Source organism: Amphiura filiformis, chromosome 7 (genome assembly GCF_039555335.1).
Source record: "Amphiura filiformis chromosome 7, Afil_fr2py, whole genome shotgun sequence".
NCBI classification, from domain to species: domain Eukaryota; kingdom Metazoa; phylum Echinodermata; class Ophiuroidea; order Amphilepidida; family Amphiuridae; genus Amphiura; species Amphiura filiformis.
The window spans coordinates 29,330,947-29,357,886 of record NC_092634.1 but is presented as its reverse complement, the minus strand read 5'-3'; the positions used below and the strand labels follow the sequence as shown (position 1 = coordinate 29,357,886).

The following is a 26,940-nucleotide window of genomic DNA, read 5'->3' as shown; positions in this document are numbered from 1 at the left end:
AATTTAAAGCCTATAACTGCCAGGTTATTTTTTCAAATTTTGTAAAAAAAAAAATTGGCATTTTTCAGGTACTTTGACCCGGGTAGGCCAAGAACAGGCGGGAACTCAGAATTGGTGAGAGCCTTAGTTGGTTTGTAATGGCACAACCGTGAAAAGACATTGATGTCATTAGGCCTACCGAACTTGAGGCGAACCAAATAAAAGTGCCTGCACATTGAACATTCTGTGCTATAATTTACAGTCTACAAAATGTATAAGGAACTCTGAATTGTACTTGTAGGCATCACATGTCATGATGTCAGTGTCACTTGTTGAGGTGAGGTCTTTATTGTTTTTATAATTGGAGTTCATATTTACTACTGCATCGTGTATGTAGTTAGTTTATGCACAACATGTATTGCTATGCAAGTATTTAATTTCTTTTAAAATGTTCAACCTCCAGATAAGATTTTTCTTCAAAAATTAAATTGTTGACCTTATCGGTCCAGCAGCATGTTGGGAGAGTTTTAAATGCATGCAACAGATGGTTTACAGATGCCAGCTGTTCGCTTCCAAATCATTATCTTTTCGGTCTTTCAAGAATTGCGCCATTATCCTCAGTTGTTCTACTGCACCTGGAAATGAGAATAAAAAAATTGTAAAATAATATTAGCCAATGATAAATTACAAATTATTATCCATGTATCAGGATTATAGACTGCCTTTTACCATGGACAGCATCCAGCGATGCTTTTAGTTTCATTCTTTTAACTCGGATGCACTCGCTTTAAAAATTGAAAATCACATTGCCAAGATTTATTAAAAATTCCCGTAGTAGGTTGCATAATAGAAGAAAAATGGCGATACAGATCACCGTGGTGAAAAATAATGCATTACTTGCTTTTTTGTACAGTAAGTGAGTAAGGGGCTGTGCAATAATTATGAGCCCTGGGGAGGGGGGGGCAAGAAATGTTTGGCGAGCAGAAAGTGGTGGGGAAAGCAATTTTTGGCAAGCCAAGAGGGAGGGGCAAACGATTTGTGGCACACATTCATGGGGCACCTTTTAAATAAAAGGCTATTAAATGGAAAACAGGACGGAAACGCTTAAATATGTAAATGTTCCTGCTCGCTGCGCCCGCAACATATGTCTAGACCATTTGAGGTTTGTAAATTGGGATCCCAAAAATTTGGCATACGCAAGAGAGGGGCAAAGAATTTTTGGCAGGCCGAGAGGGGAAGCGAATTTTAGCGGGCGAGAAGGGGGGCAAGTGATTTTGGCAAGCCGTTTGGAAATCCCCGTTCATAATTATTGCACAGCCCCTATGTCAATGATGGCTGCAGAAATATGCAGAATTTGAAAACAGTCATTTGCCCATAACTTAGCTAATTTTTGACATACTGACATGGTGGCAAGACCCCTCGTTTTTTTTAGTTAAATCATCACCTTTTTAAACAAATTAATTAAATGTAAAGGGCCGTTCACAAACACTTGTATTAAAGGAGGGACTTTACAGACCTCGAAAATTTCAGGCCCCCCTTTTTGACATGAAAATTATGGGTCAACCCCATAGAAAAGCAACTCAATTTTTCCAAGAAAATTTGTGGTCATTTTTTTAGGCCCCCCCTTAGGAGGGTCAAAAATTTTAGGGCCCCCCTTTTTGCAAGTGTTTGTGAACGGTAGTAATGGTTAAAATATAAAGAAACCCACCTTGCAGAGTCGTGTACACAATTGCACAACAAGTTCACAAGCAACACAATCCAACATACTCTCAGCATGCTCAGCTAGCTGTACACACAGACAAAGGTATGATCAATGCATATGAAAACACACGGGCTGTGCAGTACATGGTGGTCAATGGAACAAATCTCGATATCTCGTCATGTTTTCGCCGTGTATTCGATGCGGGATTCGATGTCCGTGGCAATATTTGTCCTTAGTCCATCTTATTATTTGCTCTGATACAAGATGAATTGAAAACCTATTGCAAACTTGTCAAAGCACGTCGGTAAACGAGGCAAATAATGCGATTGATTTTGCACAACTATCGTGTGTATTGCATTTTGTGTGTGAATGTCTCACTGGGCGCAGCCATGTTTGTGATCGAGGTCAGAGGTGAAATCTGTCAATCAAACTACTTTGCGATATTTTAGGGAAATATTTTGCCGAAGGCATTGAGGTGGTGTGTGGCGTAGCCAGTGGGGGCCAGGGGGCCGGTGCCTTTTTGGGCAGTGGGGTTTTCACTTTTCACGATTCGGATGATATTAAACAAAATGTGATAGTAATTAACACGTAAATGTTGTTGCTTCGATATTTGGGATGGGAGTTTTATATGGTCTTAAAAAATACCATGAATACAGAATTTAGACTCTTCTTTTTTTAAAAACTTTTATGAATTTTTAGTTTTTCAGTTTAGGTCTTTAACCCTAACCCTACCCGTGGGTTTTTTGCTATCGGAACTTATTCGGAAGGGAAAGAAGAAACGAAAAAGGAGAGAAGATGAAAAAAAAAAGTCACTTGGCACCCTCGGGATTCGACCCGTCAGACCCCTCGCATGCCACACAGAAGATCCCCAGCATGTAGCCACACAGGTGACGTTGGCCCGGCCAACGATTCCCTGAGTATATATGACTTGGGCTGATTGCGTCATCAAGTCCCGTGGAATGCATGCACGCAGAGTGGTTTTAATAGTGAGCTTTAGTGAGACCTAGTTGGGTTAGGGATAATCTACTTTCCTTTATTTTTTTTATAGAAAATATTTCATCATCATTACCCCCACCCTCCCCCTGATTTTAAAAGACCCAAGCCTGGACCCAGAGCATAAAGCAATTTTAATGTTACGCGCGCACATGCTTGGCTTGGAAAGCCAACTTTTCCAAAAAGCCACGTGGTCGGAAAATACTTTTTGTAAATGCTAGATGGCCTCAATGCTATTGCATTACCACGGTTGATCAACAGAGCAAGTAACAGGGGATTTCCGTACTAGTGTTTATTATGAAATAAAACGAACGAAGACGCGAAACAGTTGTACATTAGCAGCAAATTTTCGGTACTAAGCGTACCTTCTTCAGGCTTTATTATAAAATGACACAAGAAAACAATCTAAAAACAAGCAAGAAAATTAATGCGTAACACGTAGAAAAACAAGCATGAAAAAATTGCGACTTAAAAATGTCGCAGTGTGTTTATTATGTTAATGTTTTGTCTATCGCCTGTCAGTCCCTCACGCTGAATTTACATAATACATTCAATCGCTGAGTGACGGTCAGCTGGATTGTGGCCAATCAGGTATCGCGCTTTAAAATTCGTATTCCAAGTATCGTAAAACGTATTACGTGATTGGCTACAATCCAGCCGCCCGCCACTCAGTGATCGAGTGTAAATTCAGCATCAATAACATTTCGTGAATCGTGATGATGAACATACTCAGTGTAAAATGAGAGCGGTAATTCCCAGTTAAAAGTAGAAGTGTATACATGTAACTTGTTTGGAAAGGATTTATTTATTTTATAACAACTTTTATATTGAATTTAATCAACAATATTGGCCAAATTTTTCATGATGCTGGTGAGCAACTGAATAACTGATCGGCAGTACCGTAACTGAATAACTGATGTTGCTGCCCATGGCAATGGTACGTGTTTACAAACAGGGCGCAGGGCCGTATGGAGCTTTGCGTTCATACAAATTCCCGGCTAAAAATGAAATACTGACTCACGTGTGATGATCATGATAATACGTGTACACGTTCGTGTAACGTGTAGTATGATGCGTGTCACGTAAGGGATAATGCACGGGATAATACAAGCCTAACCTGAAGGGGAAGTCCTCTTTTGGTCTATACGCTAGCGCGCTCGCCTCTTAATCCCAGGGTCGTGGGTTCGAGTCCCAGAGGCGCAGGATATTTCCGTGAGAGGTTTGTGACAAAAATGGTGGCAGCGGTGGTCCCTGGTGTTTAACACCAAGGGGATCCACCCATCGGAAAGGGTTAGGCGTTCACAAATCACAAATTGTACAATTTGTTACTGTTTCTTGATTCTGACAGGCACTCTACAGTATTAACACCCCTTGAAAGAGTGCCAAGCACTAAGTTTCTAGGTCTACAAATTGACCAGAATATCACTTGGAGAGAACATATTGATAATATTGTAAAAGCATGTTCAAGAAATGTCAGTATCATTTATAAATTTAGAAAATTCCTCCTACATGTACATGAGGCGTTATATACATTGTATTGTTCGTTGATATTACCGTATATCAACTATGGCATTTTAGCCTGGGGATGTGCATGTTCATCGTACATAAATGATCTTTTTAAAATTCAAAAGAGGCCACTTCGTATTATAAGTGCAAGTGATAAATAGAAGTAGCACTAATCCCTTACTGATTAGGTATAATACTTGAAGTGTCAGGGATATGTATACATTTGAACTTGGTTTATTAATGTACAAACATGATAAATGGATTTTTACCAAGTGTTTTTGATGATTTGTTTGTAAAACAGTCTAAGATCCATGACTAAAACACCAGAAATAAAGATCGTCTGAGGCTTCCATTTATCAATTTGAGCTTTCTGTGAAAAATCTATTAAATATGCAGCTACAAAGTTATGGAATAATGTTGATAACAGCATTAAAAGTTCATCATCGATTAATCAATTCCGCCATGTATTTAAAAAAATTATGCAAAGTTACTATTAACTCTAGTATTGTATCTGGTTTATATCACCACATTGGATATTTATAAATTATATTACATATTGGTGTTGTGCATTTTCTTATTTACTATTGTTAACTGTTATTTTTCATGTATTTAGGTTTAAAAATCATATCAAGATGTGACAGCTTACTGTTACATGTACTTCATTGAAGCGAATGATGAATTAACCAATCAAGGGATCACATACTTTCAGGCCTCTTCTAAGTTAATCTTATATCTCATCTTATTTTCTTGCAGGGATGGCATCGATGACGTCTTAAGTCAATCGGGAACCATGAGTAGTGTCGAGGAGTCGACTATCGGTAGTTACGGTACTCAAGAGCCACAAAGATGGAGTTTTGATACCGAACAGCTGCTTGCTTCCTCAGAGCAGCCCTTTAATGTCTTTCCCTTTGAAGATGAAAAATTTGACTCTTTAGACAGCGACGTGGGTTTCGGTGATGGCTTACTTGGCACAACACCACCTCGAAACCATCGCGAGGAGAAACGACAGGGACGGAGACATTCTCAAAAGCCGCCTAAATTGACCATACCAAAGACGACTGCAAGTGCGAGTGGTCGACCATACAGAAACACGCCATTCGTTGTTCGAATGGAGGGACTTGATGAAAGCTCTTTCTATCTGCAGCAACAGGTCGATGAAGCTAAGCAAGGATATCGTAAACAAAGTCGACAATTAGATAAGGAGCGGACGAGGGATCGCGAGTTCAAGCACAGTGCAATAAGTATAGATACAACTGATACGACCACGACAGAGCGCTTTCATTCCCTGCCAACCATGTATGAGCCATTACCTTCCCCGATTCCGAAAGTAGACTCATTCACTCCGTTTCGGAGTATTAAATCGCAGCAGAAGAGCCCGCCGAATTCGCCGAGCATGTCAACAGCCAGAGTGAAACGTCTGTCCAGTACCTCCACCAAGTTGCACTGTCCGTCGGATAGAGTGGAATTTCATAACATCTTTTCGAAGTTGATTCGAATGGGAACAAAGAAAGACACACAGAATGCAGAGAATACGAGGCAAGTATAATAATAATTAATATGTTCAGGTGTAATATATATATGTGATGCGATCAAGCCAAGTGAATCGGATGTCGGGAATATTCGTTTTGAGGGGTGATACCCTGCAGCCTATTCCCCGGACAAGCCCCCTTGCACTTTCGGAAAATTGGCGAGGTGCTCGCCTTTGGCTCGCATGTTTTTCAGGGAGTGGATCGTTATCTCACTTACACCTCTGTTAATGCCCCAAGTTTGTTTTCTTGTGTTATTTTTGCTACAGGTACAGTGTGCAAAGGCAAGACAGTACCCCTCAACAAGACATGTTTCAAACAGAGTGGAATTCTCTTGTATGGCTGGAACTCCAAGCTTGGCAGAACGGCCTCACCATGATGGAACAAGACAAACAACTGCTGGAATCAAGAGAGCTTATCGAGAGTATCTTACATGCGATTATGACATTTAAATTTGACAACACGAGTAACAAGAAATCAGAGCCGAACAGGTGCACGTTGAAAAAGATACCACCTGCTGCGCTGATGGGTAGCTCGTTAGATGGTGACGATGAGAATGGCGAATGGCTGCCAGGTGCTGCTGCTGCAGAAGTAGTCCAGGGCAGATCACGTCACAGATGCGACTCCTGCAGTGTGAGCAACGCACCGGGTCCATTCAGTCGGAAGATCAGCACCTCGTCTGATGCAGCCTGCATACCGCTGAGCAAAGCCTTGACGGATTACATCCACGATAGCAGGGAAGCGTGGAAGGTGATCACAAAACTTCTCGAGCAACTCGAAGAAGCGGAGAGGCTTTATCCCACGCAGAAAGCGCTGCAGACTGACTTTCCACAGTACGGGACTTTTGAATTCAACGAACGAGTCAAGACGATGTGTCTGTGGTTGAACGTGACCAACGACCTGAGTTTGACCTTTGAACTAACAGAGCTTGGTCTTGGCGTGTTCGATGTAAAGGAAAGTGTGTGGTGGCCGTGTATAGGGTGTCATGCCGGGGGACGACACACTTGTTTAGGCGATGAGGAGTACGATGAAACGGCAGGTGGTTATTATGATGACAATGGACAGATGGAGATGGTCAGACCGGCTGTGTTAAGACTTGATGGTGCTAATAACGAGGCTCAGTCCGAGAACTCGGATTACGACACGCCGGAAGCTGATTACCATACGCCGCCGGTCAGCCAGCAAAATATCTCAGAACCACCGATGGTCAAACCGACAGCTAGACGCCTCGATCTAGGCCAGTCTTCTCCAACTCAAAACAAATCAAACCTTGCCGAAAATGTGGAATCTCCTTCGACTCAAAACAAATCAAATCTTGCAGAAAATGTTGAATCGTCTCCAATTCAAAACAAATCAAATCTTGCAGAAAACAATGAGTCAAGTCCAAGTGAACATAAAGAGGATGATAATAACAAAACAAGGTCGAGCACTGAATCCAGATCAGATAGACCAATGCTGGGGAAACGGCAGAAATCTGTGACCTTTGACATCGGAGATGAGCCGCCGGATGACGAGATGGGTGATGATGACAGCTTCTACGATGATGATGACAGTGCGGCATTGTCAAGCCCAGGTCGTACTAGTACGCCAAACTCTCGCAGCCCGCTCAGTGCAGACTCGCCGCGATTGGGTAGAATATTCAGTGCGTGCCATTTTAGTTTTGATTACGATTCCGCCACGGCCATGTATCGCCCATTCGTGGATAGGAGCTTGAAGCATCTTGGCTTGAGGAAGATGACATTGCAGCTGTATCATCTGCTAGGACCAACCCTTGATAAAACGAAAGCATCCTTGAGTAAACCTGCCATCATGATGGAGGATATGCAGACCAAGAGACATGGGCATGTGCAGGTAAGGACTAATGGGCTGTTCTGGTTGAAATCTATACATCCCCAGTGGAAAACATGACCTTATTAAATCGCCCACACAGGGGTGTAGAATTCAAATGGAGTCACCCATTCAGATAACCCCATTTGAAATTCAGACTCCCTGTGTGGAAGGTTAATAATGATACATGTCTTCTGTGGGATGTTTATAGATTTCAACTGGAAAAGCCTAATCAATAAATATATTGCTATCCTTGTGGAAACCCGCTTGGGTCCTGATGTATCCTGATTCGATTGCAATTTTTGTGATTGGCAGTTTTTAACTACGGTACTTTGTTGGGTTCCTAAATTTGCAATTTTGCTTTTTTGCATAAAAGAATATATATATTCATCATCATTCATTCGGCTGCGAAGCAGGCGACTACAAAGTTTCTCCATGTACTTACGATTTGAAGCCAAGGTGGTAATGGCATCTGGCAGTAAGAATTTGTTGAAATCCCCCAACAGTTTTTGCACATAAGACAAGTAGGATGTTCTTTGCCTTCCAGGTCTTCTTTTACCATGTGATGGGGTGTAGAGTGCATACCTTCTGCATTCACACATTTTTATTTTCACCTTAGCTGTGTTGAGCAGGGAATTTAATGTGCCACAAAAATTTCTGCTTTTACTTGAATATATGAACAATTTGACTTGTTTCAAGCAGAATTCAGGTCAGTTGTGCCTCCAACGGAAAGGATTAAAACACTACACCTGGGATATCCCAATTAGCAATAAGGCACACATGTACACATTTTAACAATTTGTTTGGTATGTTGTATTCTTTCTACAGGAGGCTCTGATTGGTCCGTCAAAGAAACCCAACCCGTTTGCAGTATATCGCAGCAAACCCCCAGGTGAAGACCAAGTCAGACTTTCTTACCATGGAGCGTGGAGCAAGGAGTTCTTAGCTATGGGATTGCCTTCCTTCATGTAAGCTCAGCACTGGTTTTTTTTTCACCCAAAATAAAATTTCACTGAAGATTTGACAAGATTTCACTGGTTTGAAAAAAGCCTTTGATGTTATAGAATCGCCAGGACAAGCCTGTGATATTATGAAAATACCAGGACAGGAAATAAGTAGGACATTTCTGATGTGGAAGAGTCTACCAGATTAGAGGAAGTAATCGTTCAATTTTTGGAGACTGTTCCCACTGAAGGCAGGAGGTTTAAAATTCTGGCTCTAGGGATGTGGGAATTATTCTATTCCGCTTTTTACATGTATATTGTATGTGACCCTACAGGCCAATTACATGTGCATTTCATGTGCATTTTTGCTGTTATGGAGCCTTAGCATGTACATGTATACATGGTGCTGTATTAATGATCTATTTAACTCTCTCCATATGGGTGTCGACTGCAGACGACACGCTTCAAATTTGCTTCGAAAATTAAAAAATTTCAGAATTGTACAGACTCAGTACACCGGTCGATCTTACCGTTTCCGATGTTGATTAAGATACTTCTTGCATCGATCCCGAGATGCGGAAAAACCAATAGTCATTTTGTCCCACATAAATGAATAAATAACAAAACCCCCGATCCCCGGTGGACTCACCCAAAAGGTGACGTCCACACCATCTGATCGCCCTTATCCTCCTTGGTCTCCGACTGACACAGACGTGCCTATCGATTGTTCATAGCACTGTGTATCAATTTCTCGACCAAAGGCGAGATATACGGTTGTAGTTTCACACCTTAGGTAAAACCAAACCGGTATTGTTCGGTTGAGGATAGTTTTGACGACATTTTCTGGCGAAAAAGTGACAAAAAACAATCCAAAACTTAGCTACATATCGTGCCTCCGTTTGTATACGGGACACACGAGCAATTCAAAATGGCCGCTCGTTGACGCCATTCATTTTGTTTCCCACGTAAAACAACCATTGCAGCCTGTAAGTTACAATAGATGTTTGTACATGCACATTGTATTTCATGTACGGTAGGTTATTGTTGCTATGTTAGGGTGATTACTCTATCGTTATGTCTTCATTACCGTCCGATAAGACGAAAGTTAATCAGATATTCATACGGTGGGGCTTGGTAGGGACCCGTCTGACATTTTAGTAATAAAGTTAGCCAGTCCTTACTTTACCACTAACGTTAGCGACCAGCCTCTGTGCTCAGGTTTGCTTACTGGGCTTGAGTCGCGTGTTGGGGGGTAGTGCCCCCTCCTTTCTCCTCGCTTCGCCTCGGCCCTGTCGGGCTTGCCCTTCCCTGGTGACGGAGTGGGACCCACACCCGCTCTGTTTCACCCACAGGGAGTGCTCACGATCTTCTAGATGTCTTTCTTTTGCTTAGGACTCTCCGAGTTCCAGCTTGACGATTGGGATAGGCTCCGTCCATCGCCATAAGACGAAGAAGAAATCTACCAAGGGCACTGGTAAGGTCGATCGGTGGATTCTGCTGTGACAGCCCCTATGGGTCATGGCAGGTCTGCTTAAGGGGCTCCGGTCCCGGACAAGCAGGCGGTTCCTTCGGGACTGCTAAGCGCGTCAAAGGCTCAGCAGCCAGCGAAAGCACTGACTATACGTCCGGAGCAAAGTAGCAGGCAGCAGAGCGGTAACCACCAGCGAAAACCCTAGCGGGTTTTGTAGCAGGAGGATACCAGTCGACACGGAAGATTCTGCTGTGACAGCCCCTATGGGTCATGGCAGGTCTGCTTAAGGGGCTCCGGTCCCCGGACAAGCAGGCGGTTCCTTCGGGACTGCTAAGCGCGTCCAAAGGCTCAGCAGCCAGCGAAAGCACTGACTAACGTCGGAGCAAAGTAGCAGGCAGCAGAGCGGTAACCACCAGCGAAAACCCTAGCGGGTTTTGTAGCAGGAGGATACCAGTCCTGTAGCAAAAATCCTCACGGGTTTTTAGCAGGAGGACACCCGTCTGTTGCAGGCATATCTACGGGCTCAAACAGCCACAGTAGTAGCCAGCGACGGGCAACATGCAAGGGTACCCCGGGCTTGCCTGGGTTGAACCCTAGCATGCATGGGTTCAGCAGAGACGATACCGCGGCTAACGCTGTGGGTGTAGTCTTAGCAGAACCAACTGGGGTTGTCACACGGCAGCGTTCCATGGCGGGACCGCCGAGTGATACCCTGGGCCCTAGAATAGCTGCTGGCTGTCCACAGGGACTGGCTGGCGATTATTCAGGGGTTGGGCTCGCAGTCTCTCACGGGACAGCGACCCACGTGCATTTGGTGGCAGCTACAAAGACGAGCTACGGCTTGACTTCAGTGGTAGCCGCTATGCACCCGCCCATAGCTGCCGTGAGTGGTCCGCCACACACAGTGACCTTGGACGAAGCTCTAGAGGGTTGAGTAGGTAGCTTGAACAGCCTAGCTGATCAACAACCCACTTATGTCCTCGAGAGCCAGCGGAGCGTGGGTGATCCATTATCGTCAATGGGTCAATTACCCTCTCTTGATCGATCACTGTCAAATCAACAGAGCATAGCTCCATTGATTGACGCTGCCTATTCAGGTGGCGAGGTGATTGATCGGGGGTATGCACGCTCAGCTACCCGTGGTACTAGGCAAGCTCCCTCTAGCCAAGGGACAGCCGGTATAGCGGGTACCCATACACACGGCTTGATCCCTTGCGGGGAACGCAGTGAGACATGGGTACAGTGGTACACAGCCGGGAGCCCTCACGGGCACCTACGCTGGAACCACGCATACAGCGGTACACAGCCGGGAACCCTCACGGATACCCATGCTAGTACCGCGCCGGTACCACGCCAGCACACAGCTTGATCCCCCAAACAGGGAACGCAGTGTGGCGAGGGTACAGCGGTCCACAGTTGGGAACCCTCATGGGTACCCACGCTGATACCGCACCGGTACCGCAGCACCCGCCTTAGTCGCCACAGTCTGTGTGGCAACAAGGGGGAGGCGGTGCTGGTACTGCAGTACCATGGGGTTACCCTGGTGGCGGATCCTTTCAGGGTCAGCTGCCGGCTGGGTATGCCCCGTAGTACCCGCCGCAGGGTGTTTTCTTCCACGGTCTAGCACCGTGGCAAGTGTCGCCTAGCGATGGCCACGCAGTACCATCAGCTGTTGACCAGGCCAGCCGGCATGGGGCTAACCCAGATCTTGATCAGGGTAGGCCCGTGCTGCTAAGCGCTAGGGCGACGGCTGCGAGAGCATCTTGGACCCAGTGGTGCCATAACGGGTACCTCAGGGTCTTGCGGGAGTACTCCCTCTTCTGCTGGCAGGTAGTCGGCGAGCCACACGGTGGTTATGCCTTCTTACCCGCTTTCAGATGCCCGTTCCCAGTTACCGTCATCATCGGAGCATGATACGGATACTGGGGCGAGGGAAAGGAGTCGGAAGCTGAGTCCGGTAGTGAGTCTGACGACATCACTACAATCTCCTTCCCCCGCTGCCCCGCGAGGGGAGCAACAGCACTGATCTCCCTCCGGACACCCCCTAAGGGGGAGTCCATGGAGGAGGACCAGGGGATCCTTTCAGTAGGATGCTCAGCTGCTGCTTCCTCACAGGGGACGCCTGCACTCTCATTCCCGGCAAACCTCACGGGGAGATATCGTAGGGCTGTCGAGCTCAGTAGAGCTATGACGCCGCGTGCTGGCACGCTTCCTCTGCGTGTAACGCGAGAGGACCACGGGACCTACCTGCAGGGGATCCGAGAGGGACCCAGAGGTCGGCAAGCGACGCTCAGACAACATCTGAGCTCTTCCGCGAGGGGAGCCTATTAGCGGTGCTAACAGCTAGCCTCAACGAGAGCTCCATGGGCCTAGCCCGTAGGGTGTCCACTCAGCGTCGGGGGTGGGGGCCTGCCACTCCAATCGCTCAACGCGATGGAAAGGCAGGGTCCTTTTTCTCTTGGATGCTTCTGCGCTACGGTGGAGGACCGTGCAAAGAAGCTACCAACGGGAGCACTCTGAAGAAGTCGGAAACTGCCCTTACCATGGGTGGGATCTCCGACTTCTGCAGGCCGTGCACCACCAACAGTACCCGAGCCCACTACCTCTGCAGCACCCATTTCTGGGAGGCGCAAGGGTAGCACAGGAACAGCTGGCAAGCCCCGAAGAAGAGCAATCGCTCTTCCAAGGGAAGCTAGGCGGAGCATTCCTGGGGGCTCGGCGGTTTTTCCACAGGGGATCTCCCAGTGGACGACCGCTTATGGCTTTCGCCCAGAGGTGGGAAACCATCTCTTTGGGCGCCTGGGTATGGTCAGTGGTGAGTGGGGGTTACAGACTGGCAACCCAGTCTCCCCACATTCGTCTGCACATTTCAGAGGTCCACAGTAGTGCCGCCAGACGGCCCCCAGCATCGGGCACTACTAACAGGGATCACACAGCTTCTCACGACGCGGGCGATTGTCCCGGTCTACCCCCGTTCTACGGGTGAACTTGGAGCCATAGGAAGATCGGCGACGGAGCCCCATCCGGAACCGCAGGCTGTTGAACAAGTTCTTCAGGCTCAAGAGGTTCAGGGTGGGGACTCTCGCCTCGGTGCTAGCCTGCCCCATCAGGGGTATGGGAACAGCATCGCTAGATCTCTCGGACGCCTATCTGCATATGCCAATCGCCTCTCAAGATCGGAGGTATCTGCGCTTCTAGGTACAGGATCAAAATTACCAGTTTTGATACCGGCCATCCGGCCTGTCCATCTCTCCCAGGGTGTTTACACTCTTGGTCAGAGCGGGGGCAGCGTACCTGAAGCACAGGGGTGTCAACATCAGTTGCTACCTGGACGTTTGGCTCATATACGGACGCACTCCACTAGAGACTACGGGTCTCGTGGGGTTGATAGTCCGTAGGGTGCGGGACCCTGGATTTTTTTTATCACAAAAAAAAAGTCCAGCGTGGTCCCGACGCAGACACCACTATTTGTAGGGGCTCAGATCACCCTCACGGAGGGGTTCGCGGTGCCCTCACCCGAGCGGGGGACGAACCCGGTGCGGTGTGCCCGACTCTTGGCCGAGTCTCGGGCAATACCGCTGTGGCATGGATGAAGGTGGTAGGCCTAATGGCCAGTATGGTAGACCTCGTGCCGTACTGCCGTTTCTCGTTAGGGCTTACCCAACTACACCTTCTAGCCTGCTTGCAGGCCCAGTCGTCACCTAATATCCCTCGCGGTTCCGTTGTCGGAGATCGCGCGAGAGGAACTCTGGTGGTGGACCCATCAGCCCAATTTGACCCAGAGTGTCAGGTTTTCCTGCACCCCGGTATGTCACGTGGTGGCGACCATAGCGTCCCACCGGGGCTGGGGGTCCACATCCACGGAGACTCCGTCTCGGGCCTATGGGGGCCATAGAGACAGAGTTTCACATCAACCTCCCTCGCTTACGAGGAGGTGATCGTGGAATCACATACCGTTGTCCTGACGGACAACACAACCGTGGTAGCCTACCCCAACAGACAAGGGGACGCCGGGCCACCACGATTGTGCCTGCATGCACGACACCTGATAGGGTGGTGCAAGTTCAGGCAGATTACGATGAGAGCGATACACATCGCGGGCGTCACCAGCATCCTCACGCACAATCTGTCACGAGGAAGGGTGTCGGGACCAACAGAATGGTCCCTTGCTCCGCAGGTCGCCCAGACGACCTTCAGGGGATGTACCACCCCTCGATAGATCTGTTCGCATCTCATCGCAATCATCCACTGCCGGTGTACTGCTCAAGGGTCGCGGACCCCCAAGCATTCGCCGTGGGCGCTCTGTCCATAGACTGGGGAGGGATGACAGCTTATGCATTCCTCCGATCTCACTACTCATGAGGGTGGTGGCCAAGATCGGGTGGGAAGACTGCATTGTCATTCTGCTAGCGGCAAGGCCGCTGGCACTCCCAGTACCAGATCTACTCCGGATGCCCGGAGCGGAGGTACCAGTCTATCACTAGAGCACCTGCAGTTAGCTGCATGCATGGCCCTTACCAGGAACGCGCAGCGAGGGATACTTTTCATCAGAAGCTGTTTTTTCTCATCGCCGGGCTAGACGGAAGTCTACCCTCCGTGCGTATAGCCAGAGTCTGGCTCCATACTACGCTTGGTGCAATGAGACAAATAGCTCTCCGCTAGAAACCTCTGTGCTGCTAGTTCCGGAGTTTCTGACAGAAATGTTCCAAGCAAGACTTCAGCGGGCCACTGGGGCCAGCTATAAGTCAGCTATCCTCTCCATTCACCGAGGTTTCGAGACGGGTCGACTATCATAGCCGATGGTTACCTTATTAGTCTACGCCTCGACGGAATGTTCAACGAGTGTCCGCCAAAAAGGAAAGTGATCCTCCTAAAGGATCCCAACACAGTCTTAGATTACTTTAAGGGTCACCCTTTTGAGCTTCCGTCAAAAGCGACGCTTAAATACGTAACTCTCAAGATGGCTTTCCGGTTTGGCGTTGGCTTCGGGACGCCGGTGCTGAATTGCACACGGTCTCGAGGTTAGCTTCCGTGTTCACAAACACCGGAGCGACTCTGTTTCGGCGCTCTGTTCTCATGGTTACGAACGGGCGCGGTGCATACCGACATTCGTCCCTCTCCAATCCCCAGGGTTGGGCAAGGTTCGGCTGAAGCCAAAGATAGGCTGGGGTGTCCGATAAGGCGCTGCAGCACTTTTTCTTCCGAACACAAACCTTGCGAAGGACTCACGACCGCATCCATCACCCTTACAGAGCCTTTTGGTCCAGCCGCTGTCGCAATGGCTGGTCCAGGTGTTGGTGGAGTCCGGGCGCATCGCCAAGGTTTCTCGCCGCACGACCCACTCGACACGAGCTGTCTCATCATCTTGGGTATACCGTTCGGTTGTCCCTTGAGGAGATCTAGCAGGCGGTGTCCCGGAAGCCACCTTCGCCCTTCTCTCGATACTTCCGCTTCGTTAGTAATCAGAGACGGGCGGAGGTTTACCGGGACATTGTTCGGGCGATCATTATACGGTGGTGTACGGGTACCAGGTTTTCAGACTATACAGAATACTCAGCATGGTAAGAACCAATGTCTCTATTCTTAACCACCGAACTTATTAAGTAAGGAGGTTTATGTCTGTGATCGCATGGTCTTTTTTTTTTTCCCGACCGTTGGGGGAAAATATTTTCTGACCTCGCGAAAACCATCGTGACCCGCTCCCGATCCCTGATCAGATGCTGACCAATCTTGTACCTCCATCCGTCGGTTACTTGCTAGATCGATCTTTCAGATGTTGATGCAAGAAGTATCTTAATCAACATCGGAAGCGGTAAGATCGACCGGTGTACTGAGTCTAGTCCCAAACAGAAATGTTTGGTAGACTCATAACCGGTGCGATCTTACCTTTCGATGTTGATTATCCCGACCCCGCCACCCCTACAAGTTTGGTCCGAGTAGGGATCCCAAGTCGGATAAGGGGCGATCAGATGGTGTGACGTCACCTTTTGGGTGAGTCCACCGGGGGATCGGGGGTTTTTGTTATTTATTCATTTATGTGGGACAAAATGACTATTGGTTTTTCCGCATCTCGGGATCGATGCAAGAAGTATCTTAATCAACATCGGAAAGGTAAGATCGCACCGGTTATGAGTCTACCAAACATTTCTGTTTGGGACTATTTTCATGAACATATTTGGATTCAGCATGAACAATGCATTAAAATAAGTACAAACAAGCCTAAGCCTAGCATTGGTTCAGGGATTCTTGAGACAGCCCTTGATATTTTGAGAAAATATCTCAAAACTGAGTTGAAGCCATGGCCAGCAGAAAGAGCATTAAATGTTCCCTGTTTTCCATACTTAATAATATTTCATAGATTTGAGAATATGTTCAAAGCATTTAAAAATTTCAGCTAAATTGGATCAATTTAGTAAAGCATTTGTATCATCTCAGATCTTCCTATCATGAACATTCTTCAAATAGTGATGTTAAAATGTTTGTTTATTATCGTTTCTCATTTCAGCCCTGCCTACTTGTTTTTACTGCGCATTCCTCTTGATGTGATGCATGAGTGTCTACGATTCCGTTTGGAGCACAAACCAGCAGTGGACCCCTCAGCGCATAGTATACAACAGGTAACACAATACATGTACAGAGAGAAACCACCCCCTGCAAATAATGGTGATTTATAAAATTATTCCACAAAATATTGGGCAATAAATCGAAAAACCCTACTTGGATCAGAATATTGTTACACACTGTGAGAATCCATTTGGATTCTGGCAAAATAGTCTCTAAGATTCTACCCCAAAGCATTGACCTGGTCAACTGGCAGGTTTGTACAGGAACTAAATACATTGTACCAACAATTACTAAATGTTTATACTAGGATTTGGGCAGGTAACCATGTCCTTATATATCACAAGGTTCTTTTAGATGGTCAGGACCTTGACGAGTTGGACAATTTTATTATCATGGATTGTGTTATGCCATAAAATGCTGAGCTTGTGTAACACTTTATGAATAATAAATTCAGATGTACTGTTAACCATTTAAATAAAAAAAAACTTATTATATCTTTGAGCACAAATCTAGTCGGGTCAATCTTTCAAGAATTGATTCTTGTCTAATTCCTCGCCTTGCTCATTAGAGCCACTTACCATGAACTTGGCTGTCAATTTAAAACAAATGTAGCTGTAACCTTACTGTCATATCCAAACTAGATCCAGTGCTTGTTACTCTGTGTTTGATGGTTTCTTTATGCAGCTTTTACACGAATGCAAGGAAGTGATCCGATCTTCGGTGAACATGAAACAGTACTACCACAGCCAAGCAAATGCAATTATGCTAGATGACGCCAAAGCTAAAGAACATGTAGAGAATGATATTGATGAGTATGAGACAGACTTACAAGAAATGTTACAGGTAGGTGTGTCCATGAAATAGTACTACCACAGCCAAGCCAATGCAATTATGCTAGATGACGCCAAAGCTAAAGAACATGTAGAGAATGATATCGATGAGTATGAGACAGACTTACAAGAAATGTTACAGGTAGGTGTGTCCATGAAATAGTACTACCACAGCCAAGTCAATGCAATAAATGTTGGCATTTATACAGCACCTTTCACATGTGTCAAAGCGCTTTACATTTATTCCACTGTCGTTAGAATGTGTCAATTGCCGTACAATTCCCAAGGCATACTCATACCTCCGGGTGGCGCTCAGTGGACAATATTCACCACAGCTCCCCATTTCACCCCTGGGTAGAGAGAGGCAAGTGAGGTAAAGTGCACAAGTGCAAAACATGGTGGCACTGCTGGGCTCGAACTTGCAACCCTCGGTTTGTGGGGTAGGGCTCGCACTGCTGGGCCACCATGCCCCCACAACGCAATTATGCTAGATGACGCCAAAGAATGATATTGATGAATATGTTGCAGGTAGGTGTGTACATGAAACAGTACTACCACAGCCAAGTCAATGCAAATATGCTAGATGACGCCAAAGCTGAAGAACATAGGGAATAATATTGATGAATATGAGACAGGACTTAATATGTGACCCGGCAGCACAAACGAGCCGTAAATTCCCTAAATTGTATTCTGAGTTATGGTGTAAAATGTGTACGAAGGTCGTATTCATCGCTCACTTACGCTGGCGCGACATCTGTCTTATTTGGATAGTCACAACACCAATCAAAAATCCTAAAGTGGATAATAAGCTTCTACCTTAGATGGCTATAGAACTTTTAATAGCTCTGGTCTTTGTTTGCTTTTGCTAAATCCTTTTCAAGTGGTGGGTTATTTGTATAGGTATGCATAACCAACAACTAACAATGAGAGAACCTTCTTAAACCTCGTTGACTTGGGGATGATTTGAAATGACCGCCAATTATGACTGTTTGATATTTATTGCCAGCAATGTGGAAAAAGAGACACACATAGAAACCAAAAAAGCTATAATTTTGTTGAAGGAGCAAAGTTTAACTAACCATAACTCCGCTTCTGGATATCGTTTGAAGTCAAAAGATATACCATTTTTAAGTTTATGATGTTTATTTTTTAAACACGAAATAAAACAAAATTGACCGGGGGAGGAATTTACGGCTCATTCGCCGTGGACGGTCACATATACAAGAAATGTTACAGGTAGGTGTGTCTGTTAATTGTCAGTTGCAAATGAAGGCTCTGGACTCTTCTCAGTTCTAGCCAAAGATATTGGAGGTCAAAATAGTATTTACGCCTATGTTGACTACCTCTATGTGGACTAAATAGTGTACCTCCAAATTATTTTGCCATGCATCTGGCAGACTTGATGTAAACTGCGTATTTGTTTGTATTCTGCATTTGTAATGTGTTATGCCTATAATGTGTTCTAAGCGCTGCATGCGCAAACCTGTATTACACTCAAGTTTAAAGATGTCAACTATCAGTGTATTTTGGGCTGTAACCAGAAAATGCAGAAGGTACACTATTTTGCTCTGCTCAAGTGACACATGAATATGGCAGATTTACCATAGCATTTTGAAAATAATTTATTTACTGTTTATTTTCAGGTGTATTTTGAATATTTACATAGTTGGATCTTGATGCTACAGAGATTGCCTCAGGCATCAGTTAGTCTGAAGAATATCATGGAGGAAGAGTGGGGATTTGCCAAGGCGGTGTGTCCGCATGTCAGAGGGGGTGAGGCGCAGGTCGGCAAGAGATTCTGGTAAGATGCATTCTTTTTCCCTGCCCGACCAGGCGACCTGCCATCATGAAGTTTGAAATAAGGCTCAATCAATCTGTCCATGTATGTAACATATCAGATTTGAACATATGACCGCCACATTTGTTGTCTGCGTAGGTCATAAAGTTGAATTCAGAGCCGTTCCTAGGGATTTTGCCGCCCTAGGCAAAGCCTCTCCTTGCCACCCCACCAATACATACCAAAAAAGTGTTAAGGGGGATTACCCCCTTGAAAACTCATCAGTTTTGACCTATTTGTATTCTGCCCACGACCGCTTTTCCTATATTTTTATCCAACTTTTTATTCTTCCTCGGACACGACCCCCCTATCGGCAGTACTTCCATCCGCCACGGCTTACACAAATTAAGAATAATACACACGATATCATGCATAATTTTTTCTTCCTTTTCTCTCCATTCCTGTTTTTTCATTTTTTTGCCCTAGGCGACCGCCTTACCTGGCCTAATGGTTGGAATGGTCCTGTTGTAATTATTTGCACATACAAAGATTTTATTGTAATAAGGTTAAAGAAGTGTAATTGTCTATTCCAGTTGAAATCCATACACCCTATGGAAGACATGACCTTAATCTTCCACACAGGGAGTGTGATTTTCAAATGAGGCTAGGTGAGTGGTTGACTACAGCCTCTGCGGAGAAGATTAAGGTCATGTCTTCCATATGCGGGTGTGTGGATTTGAACTGGAAGTAGCCCTATGTTAGATTGGGTGGTTAGGAATACACAAAATAAGGTTATTTATACCCAGCAATAGATATGTGACATGATCAAGAGGAATGAGTCACATGTCGACCCTGGTCGAAAATGAGTTTTACATAGGTCTGTAAAGAGGACATTTAGAGCTTTCATAAACTGAAAACCCCATGTTGATACGACTTTTCTTTGCGAAGCTACGTCAATTTATCAATCGCTGAAAACAATATAAAACAAAAGAATTTTAACACTCGCTTTGCCAATATCACAAAATCAATAAATATTGGCGACATCCGACTCATTTCCCTTGATCGTGTCACATATTATAATCTATCATGAAAAAAAAAGCAATTGAGCATGATTTTACGATTTATCAGAACAATAAACAATTTTTTTTCTTGTATGTTTCAGTATTATGGCCACCAAGTTACTAGAATCAACTGGTGATTACTTGGAGAGGGAGGTAGATGATATGGCCTCAAGTTTACAAGATAGCCAGTCATTTGGTGACTCCATGAGGTAATTCATTCACATCTTCTTAATGCCCATAACATATGTCAGCAGTCGCAAGGAAGGTTGTTGTCATGCTTTCCATGTCTATTTAAAGAGGGAAGCCCCGCCAGAGCAGTTCATCTGGGGTGAACGAAACATGCCTGGTTATCAAATTAATCAGTGACAAAGTTATCTCTGAATTCGGCAGGTGCTAATTGATGTTTTAATGTTATTGCGTCAATTAGTACCTGTACATCTTAAAATAAGTAACAAGATCTGCCAGCCGTAAAAACAAATAAACTTAAGGTTACAGGTTGATAGTCCAAAGGGCCATTAATTGAAAAACCCAATCTTAGTTATAAATCCTAACCCTTACTCTAAGCCTAACCCTAAACTTCACCCTAACCCTAACCAATAATCCTAACCTTAAACATAATCCTAACCCTAATCCCAAACCTAACTGTGACACTAATCCTAACACTTACCCTAACCTAACCCAATACCTAACACTAAACTTATCCCTAACCCTAATTCTAACATAAATGCCCTAAGCCATTACTTTGAACCTTTTTGGTCTAATGACCATTTGGACTCATGAGCTGTTTTCCAAACTTATGTTTGTTTGTTTGTTTGTTTGTTTCCACCCACAGACGATTCATCATGGAATCATGTCGACGTTTCAAGAATCTATTCCACGAGGTGAAAGAGAGAGCTTCCAAGGCACTAGGATTTGCCAAAATGTTACGAAAGGTGAGCAACATGGTTACCAAATAAGAAAAAAAAAAATTTGTTTGTCCGGTACAATTACTGAATAGGGTGCAACTTGCTAGACTTGAGTCCAGTCCTCGTGTATGGAGTTTAGGATTAGGGTTGGGGTAGGGCAGTCTTGTAATGAGACTAGTAGAGTTGCACCCTAATTTGGTAATGGCTCTGTCTGTCTGTCTTGGGATTCAATTCTGAAACTTTATGATGCAATGTTAGGTAGTGTTCACAGGCCTCAAATCAATGGACTATTCCAGTTGAAATCAATACACCCCTATGGAATACATGACTTTAATCTTCCACACAGGAATTTCAATGGGGTTACTTGAATGGGCATTTGAATTTGGATTCTGCACTCCCTGTGTGGTAGATTAAGGTCATGTGTTCCATAGGGGGTGTATGGATTACAACTGGAATAGCCCAGTAAGGTAGACTCTCTTGCCAAATACTCTTAAAATTGGCGGTGTTTACAAATGCTCAGATCAGAATTCCACAGAATGTCTCATCCACGCATATGTCACTTTGGATTTGGATTGCAGCAACTCACATCTTTATGGATTACCATATACACTAGCGTGACCTCCACTTGCTCACTTCACTGTCAAGAACCATATTCATTTTAAACAACTTCATTTAACATATAAAGCCATCCATGGTTATGCTCCTGCCTACATTAGTGATCTCATCTCACTGGCAACCAACAAAAGTCTCCCTTCATCTTGCCAACTTGCCATAAAAACTTGGTCCTTGTGTCAATGGTGACAGGGCCTTTGCAGTAGCAGCCCCAATGCTATGGAACACCTGCTTCCACAAATCTCAACTCAAAATTCGCCTTTATAGATGATGCCGTTTCACTTGAATTGTATATTATCTGTTGTATCGTAAGTTTTTGTTTTAGTGGTGCCCTTAGAAACTTTTTTTGGTTTATGTTATATATTATTAAAAAATATTATTAAAAATATATGAGGGAGCTTAGATTTCTTGAAGGTCCCTCAACCTTTTGTACATGTAAACAACAAAAATATGGAGGGCCCGTAAAATAGTTGGCTTAGTTTGAGGACTGAACATATCCTTGATAAAATCTGGGTGAATGACAATAGTACTGCATGGTATGGACAAATATTTTTTTCTATTACAATTGTATATTTTTTTTAATTTTTTTTTAATATTATGAATTGCCTTTTACAGGATTTGGAAATTGCCGCCGAATTCCAACAGAATGTGTCGGTTCAGGAGATGCTGAAAGTGTTGAAGGAATCAGGACATGTCAATGTGAGTGAATAAATTAACTTCAAAACTTTGATTCATATTGATGTTTGCTGCTCAAATTACTCAGAAGCAAAAGTGTTTTTATTCATGCATGCAATAAAACCTGTCTACTTACTGTATACCTGACTTTATTGTTATAAATAGCTTCATTGTGATGTTTATCTGAATGTCAAATGTGTGTTTTTGAATCTGCAACAACTATTTTAATGTCACAGCAGTTTATAATATGACTGTACTCTGATGAGCACATAGCGACGAATACGCAAAGCACACACTCTCATGCCAGGAAGGGGGAGTTAGTTGGTGCAGCGGTTGTTCCCTCGCCTTGCACCACTGGAGTCCCGGGTTCAAGCCCCAGCCGTGCCCAAGGACTGTATGTGACACAATCTGGTCCATGGGGGCCAAAGGCGGCAAATTTGAAACTGAGATAAAGGCAAAAATATGGAATAGAAAAACAATAAAATACATATGAAAATAGACATCAAAAAACGTCTTAACTTAAGATACAAGTATGCTAGACCTTTGGTATTTTCAGTAAATGACAGCTTATTGTATTTATAATGTAATAATTACAGTAACTCAATTTTCAAAATGCCTCCTTTGGCCCCTATGGACCAGATCGTGTCACATATGTGCACTTGCTTTATCTCGATCCATGTTTGCTCTAGTAGGTTTTCTCCAGTATCTTTTGTTTCCTCCTAATCGGTGATTAGTTGTTTGGTTATCAGAAATTTCCTTCACCCAATGGAATTTTGGAAGCTGTACAGATAATCGGGGGACGTCAAAATCTAATTACGAATATGTTTGCTCTGGTTCAGCTGCAACCATGATGATTCAAGTGCTAATTAAATTTGATACCTGCAAAATATTTTGTCTTTTTATACCATTTCTGTTCTGTCTTCCTGCCAGGTGGTGCTGGACACTCACGATCCTGGTCACCTGATGTTCGTTCCACATCACTTGAAAAACAACACTCAAGGCATCCTCCAACTTCTCAACGACCTATGCGGCGGAGACGATCTTCAACCTTCACCCTTCACAGACCCTTCCATAATCTTGTCTGCTGACCCTGAAGGATACCTTCTCTTGGTAGAGCCTAATGGGAGAGGAAGCTCGCCGGAGATGGAGAAGGATCTGAATAGCAGCACACCGCCAGATGTTGTGTTGAGCGGGGCATTAACGAAATGGGATGGGGATTCCATTAAGGTATCACCTACGGTGGAGATGACTATTGCCTTGTCAGATATACAGGTGCGTGATCGTAATTTATTCTTTCTCTTCAAATTTAATCCTTGACTAGGATTTGAACCTAGGACCCCTGGGTATCTAGACCAACACTCTTACCAACTGAGCTGTCAAGGAAGCCAGTAGCATATTGGAGCATTATGGTATACTATATAGGCCCAAGGTTTGAAATCCCATTTCTCCTGCTTCTAAGCAGTAAGTAACCTCTGTACAAGTAGGTGTTGTATTTTTACGGCAAGAAATTTTTAGCGAGCCTAAAGGGGGGCAAGTAATTTTTGGCAAGCCGAGAAGGGGGGGGGCAATTTTTGGCACACATTTTTTACTGCTGAAGTGGTTAGATACAAAAATGTTGTGCAAACAAATAGAAATTATATTTCCTATTATTTAAAATGCAGCGCTCTGATTGGTTCATTCAAACATGTTTATCCAATCACAAATAATTTTGATGCATATATTAAAATCTATCTTGACCGATCATATGTGATGTGATCAAGCAAAATCAGGCCCAAATCAAATTTTAGATTCTTACATTTTCATTTTTAGCGTATTCAAAGCTCCACATTAGTGAAAGCCCCATATAAATACGACCTTTGGTTACAAAGTTACAACAATTTGAATGCTGGTACATTTTTAAGATATGGCTACCCTCTCCCTGAACTTACACCTCTCCTACCCTACCTCACCTCGCTACTTGCCTACCCATGCGTTAGTGATGTCAGTGCGCATTACATTGGGTGCAGCTTCAAATTGCTAACATTCGCTCAAAGAACTTGCGAGTACACGCAGGGACTGCCTTTTGAGAGGAGTGAGAGCAATCACTCCTCTACAGCTCTTCTTAAATTGCACTTGCAAAAGCAATTTATAGCTCCCCTAGATGACTCGTTAAATTCTTTATGCTTTAATGACCACAGGTGCAAACAGTTCTTCTAAAGCTCTTCTTGAAGAGACCAGAAGAGCATTCAACAGCTCTTTTCTAATTTTCAAAAGGCAGTCCCTGTATGCGCACATGCTTAAAGATGCTGCATAGATTTGTGTGTGAAACAGCTGCCTCAATTCACTGATGACACTCGATGCATTGACATCACTGCCACTTCAGGGGGAAATTTGGTATACAGCAGTGAAAGTTCATAATTTTCCCACATGCAAATATTTATGCTATCATCATTTCAACTTTTTATCAACAGGTGAACAACCTGTTGTTAGTAGTAAATCACTCAGCACAGTTGTATAACCAGCGTAAGGCATTCCAGAAAGCAGTAGGTACAGCTGTCACACTCACCAGTGATCAGACGTCTAGTCATAACACTATAGCAGAGGCATTGGAAGAGCTCAAGGTAGGCCCGTTATTGATTGTCGAAAGTATTGATAGTTGGAAAATTCATAGACTTCCAACATGTTGGGCCACTCAATGGTAGTATCGATACACAAACGATATGGCACACATGCTTAGATTACCCCAAATTACCATCTCCCAATTCCAAGCTGAGCCATCATGTCGTCTCAAACCCCTCCAGAAAATCCCCCGAATGACATTGAAATCGCTGAATATAGAGTGCGAAGGTCGTTTTGTTATGTAGGGGCCTATTCTATTGTACTAATAAAAATTGAAGAAACGTAAATTGCATCTTGAAAATGTGTCAATATATCGATACTGTATCGATATGTCGCATAATTTGGTTCCGATATATCGACTTCAGAAAACTGTATTGATAACAGGAGATAACATTTCAACATTTTGACATTTTAACAGTCCTCAAAGTAAACTTTATAAATATAATGATATGTATACTTTCAGGATTTAGATAAAAGATGTTGATATTGTTTTCAATTTTTTCCCCGCAGATGCATGCGTTGACGTTTTGTAACAAGGTACTGTACGCCATCAACCAGGTGGATGAGAACCTGAACCATGAGCATACACCCGACCTTGAGGAGATGGAGAGAGTCAACATCCATTCCTACTACAAAGAGACGATGCATCAGTGCTACTATGTGGGATTTGATGTAAGAGTCAAAGATTTATTTTAAAAAAATGTTGGAAGTTTATTATTTGTTTTGTATTATAGTTTGAGTTTCATGTGTGCATACTGCATGGGGCTATTCCAGTTAAGGGTGGTCTTAACCCTGGAATTATGAAAACTTTCGGGCTTCATAACTGCTAAATTATTAGTCTAAAGAATATAAAAGTATACATTTTTAGACTGGAAATGACTTGCTGTATTCATCTGTGAGGTCAATTTGGGCCAAAATGCTCATTTTGGAGAAAATCTCAAAAACAGGTTTTTGGCCCAAATTTTTCGTGCAACGTAAGAAAAAAATTGTTTGGCCAAAAAATTTTTTTTATTAATTTTTAAAAACTAGATAAAAATATTTAGGGACCGTTTTTTTATTTTTTTGAATTTTGACCAACTTTGAGAAATTTGCACCAAAAATGGTCAAAAATGCAAAATTTTCAAAAAATCATAAAAAGCCTGATTTTTGCCCAAATTTCAAATATTTTTGGTGAAGTTGGTCAAAATTTAAAAAATGAAAAAACAGTCCCTAGATATTTTTATCTAGTTTTAAAATTAATAAAAATAAAAAATAACCCGTTTTTGAGATTTTCTCCAAAATTAGCATTTTAGCCCAAATTGGACCTCACAGATGAATTCAGCAAGTCATTTCCAGTCTAAAAATGTATACTTTTATATTCTTTAGACTAATAATTTAGCAGTTATGAAGCCCGAAAGTTTTCATAATTCCAGGGTTCAGACCACCCTTAAAATCCATTATACACCCACACAGAGTGTGAATTTCAAATTTTCAAATTTCCATTTGAAATCTACACCTCCTGTGTGACGGACATTAAGGCTTTGTCTTCCATAAACACCTAAATAAATAAATAAATGAATAAATAAAAATAAATATTTTAGGTATTTTTGGGAAAAATAATGTATATCTTCAATACGAAAGGTCAAAATTGTCATATGATGAACAACTTTTCATCCAGCTACATATACTCTTTAGAAGTACATATCATTAGATTTATTAAGTTTACTTTGAGGACATGTCAAAAATTTGTATTATATCGCAAGTTTGAAAAAATCGGAAGGATATACCTCATATTCAGAATGCAATTTGATGTGTCTGATGTGCTCTCAGGTCCTACAAAAATACTGTGCAAATGTCGCTATCTGAGACCTTAACCAAATTTACAGGCAATATTTGGGACTTGTACAACAATAATTGTGATAACAGATATCGGCAGGGTTAAACCCCCCATGTAACAAAGAAGAATCGGATAGGTAAGAAACCTGAAAGAA

At 43.7% G+C, this 26,940-nt stretch overlaps 1 protein-coding gene and 1 non-coding gene across 2 annotated transcripts in view; one reads left to right on the top strand and one right to left on the bottom strand.

The window, feature by feature from the left end:
* Positions 1–26,940, top strand: part of LOC140156984 (mitogen-activated protein kinase kinase kinase 4-like) — a 52,970-nt gene that overhangs the window by 6,221 nt on the left and 19,809 nt on the right. Inside the window, exons 2-13 of the mRNA XM_072180031.1 lie at positions 4,934–5,716; positions 5,976–7,557; positions 8,362–8,501; positions 16,454–16,565; positions 17,197–17,355; positions 18,986–19,143; positions 20,282–20,389; positions 21,013–21,112; positions 22,313–22,396; positions 23,303–23,644; positions 24,823–24,972; positions 25,481–25,642. Coding sequence (XP_072036132.1) covers positions 4,934–5,716; positions 5,976–7,557; positions 8,362–8,501; positions 16,454–16,565; positions 17,197–17,355; positions 18,986–19,143; positions 20,282–20,389; positions 21,013–21,112; positions 22,313–22,396; positions 23,303–23,644; positions 24,823–24,972; positions 25,481–25,642 — 3,880 coding nt within the window. The remainder of the gene's footprint in view (positions 1–4,933; positions 5,717–5,975; positions 7,558–8,361; positions 8,502–16,453; positions 16,566–17,196; positions 17,356–18,985; positions 19,144–20,281; positions 20,390–21,012; positions 21,113–22,312; positions 22,397–23,302; positions 23,645–24,822; positions 24,973–25,480; positions 25,643–26,940) is intronic.
* Trnas-aga (transfer RNA serine (anticodon AGA)) lies at positions 23,682–23,755 on the bottom strand. The gene has a single exon. It is a non-coding gene; the product is annotated as a tRNA-Ser (tRNA).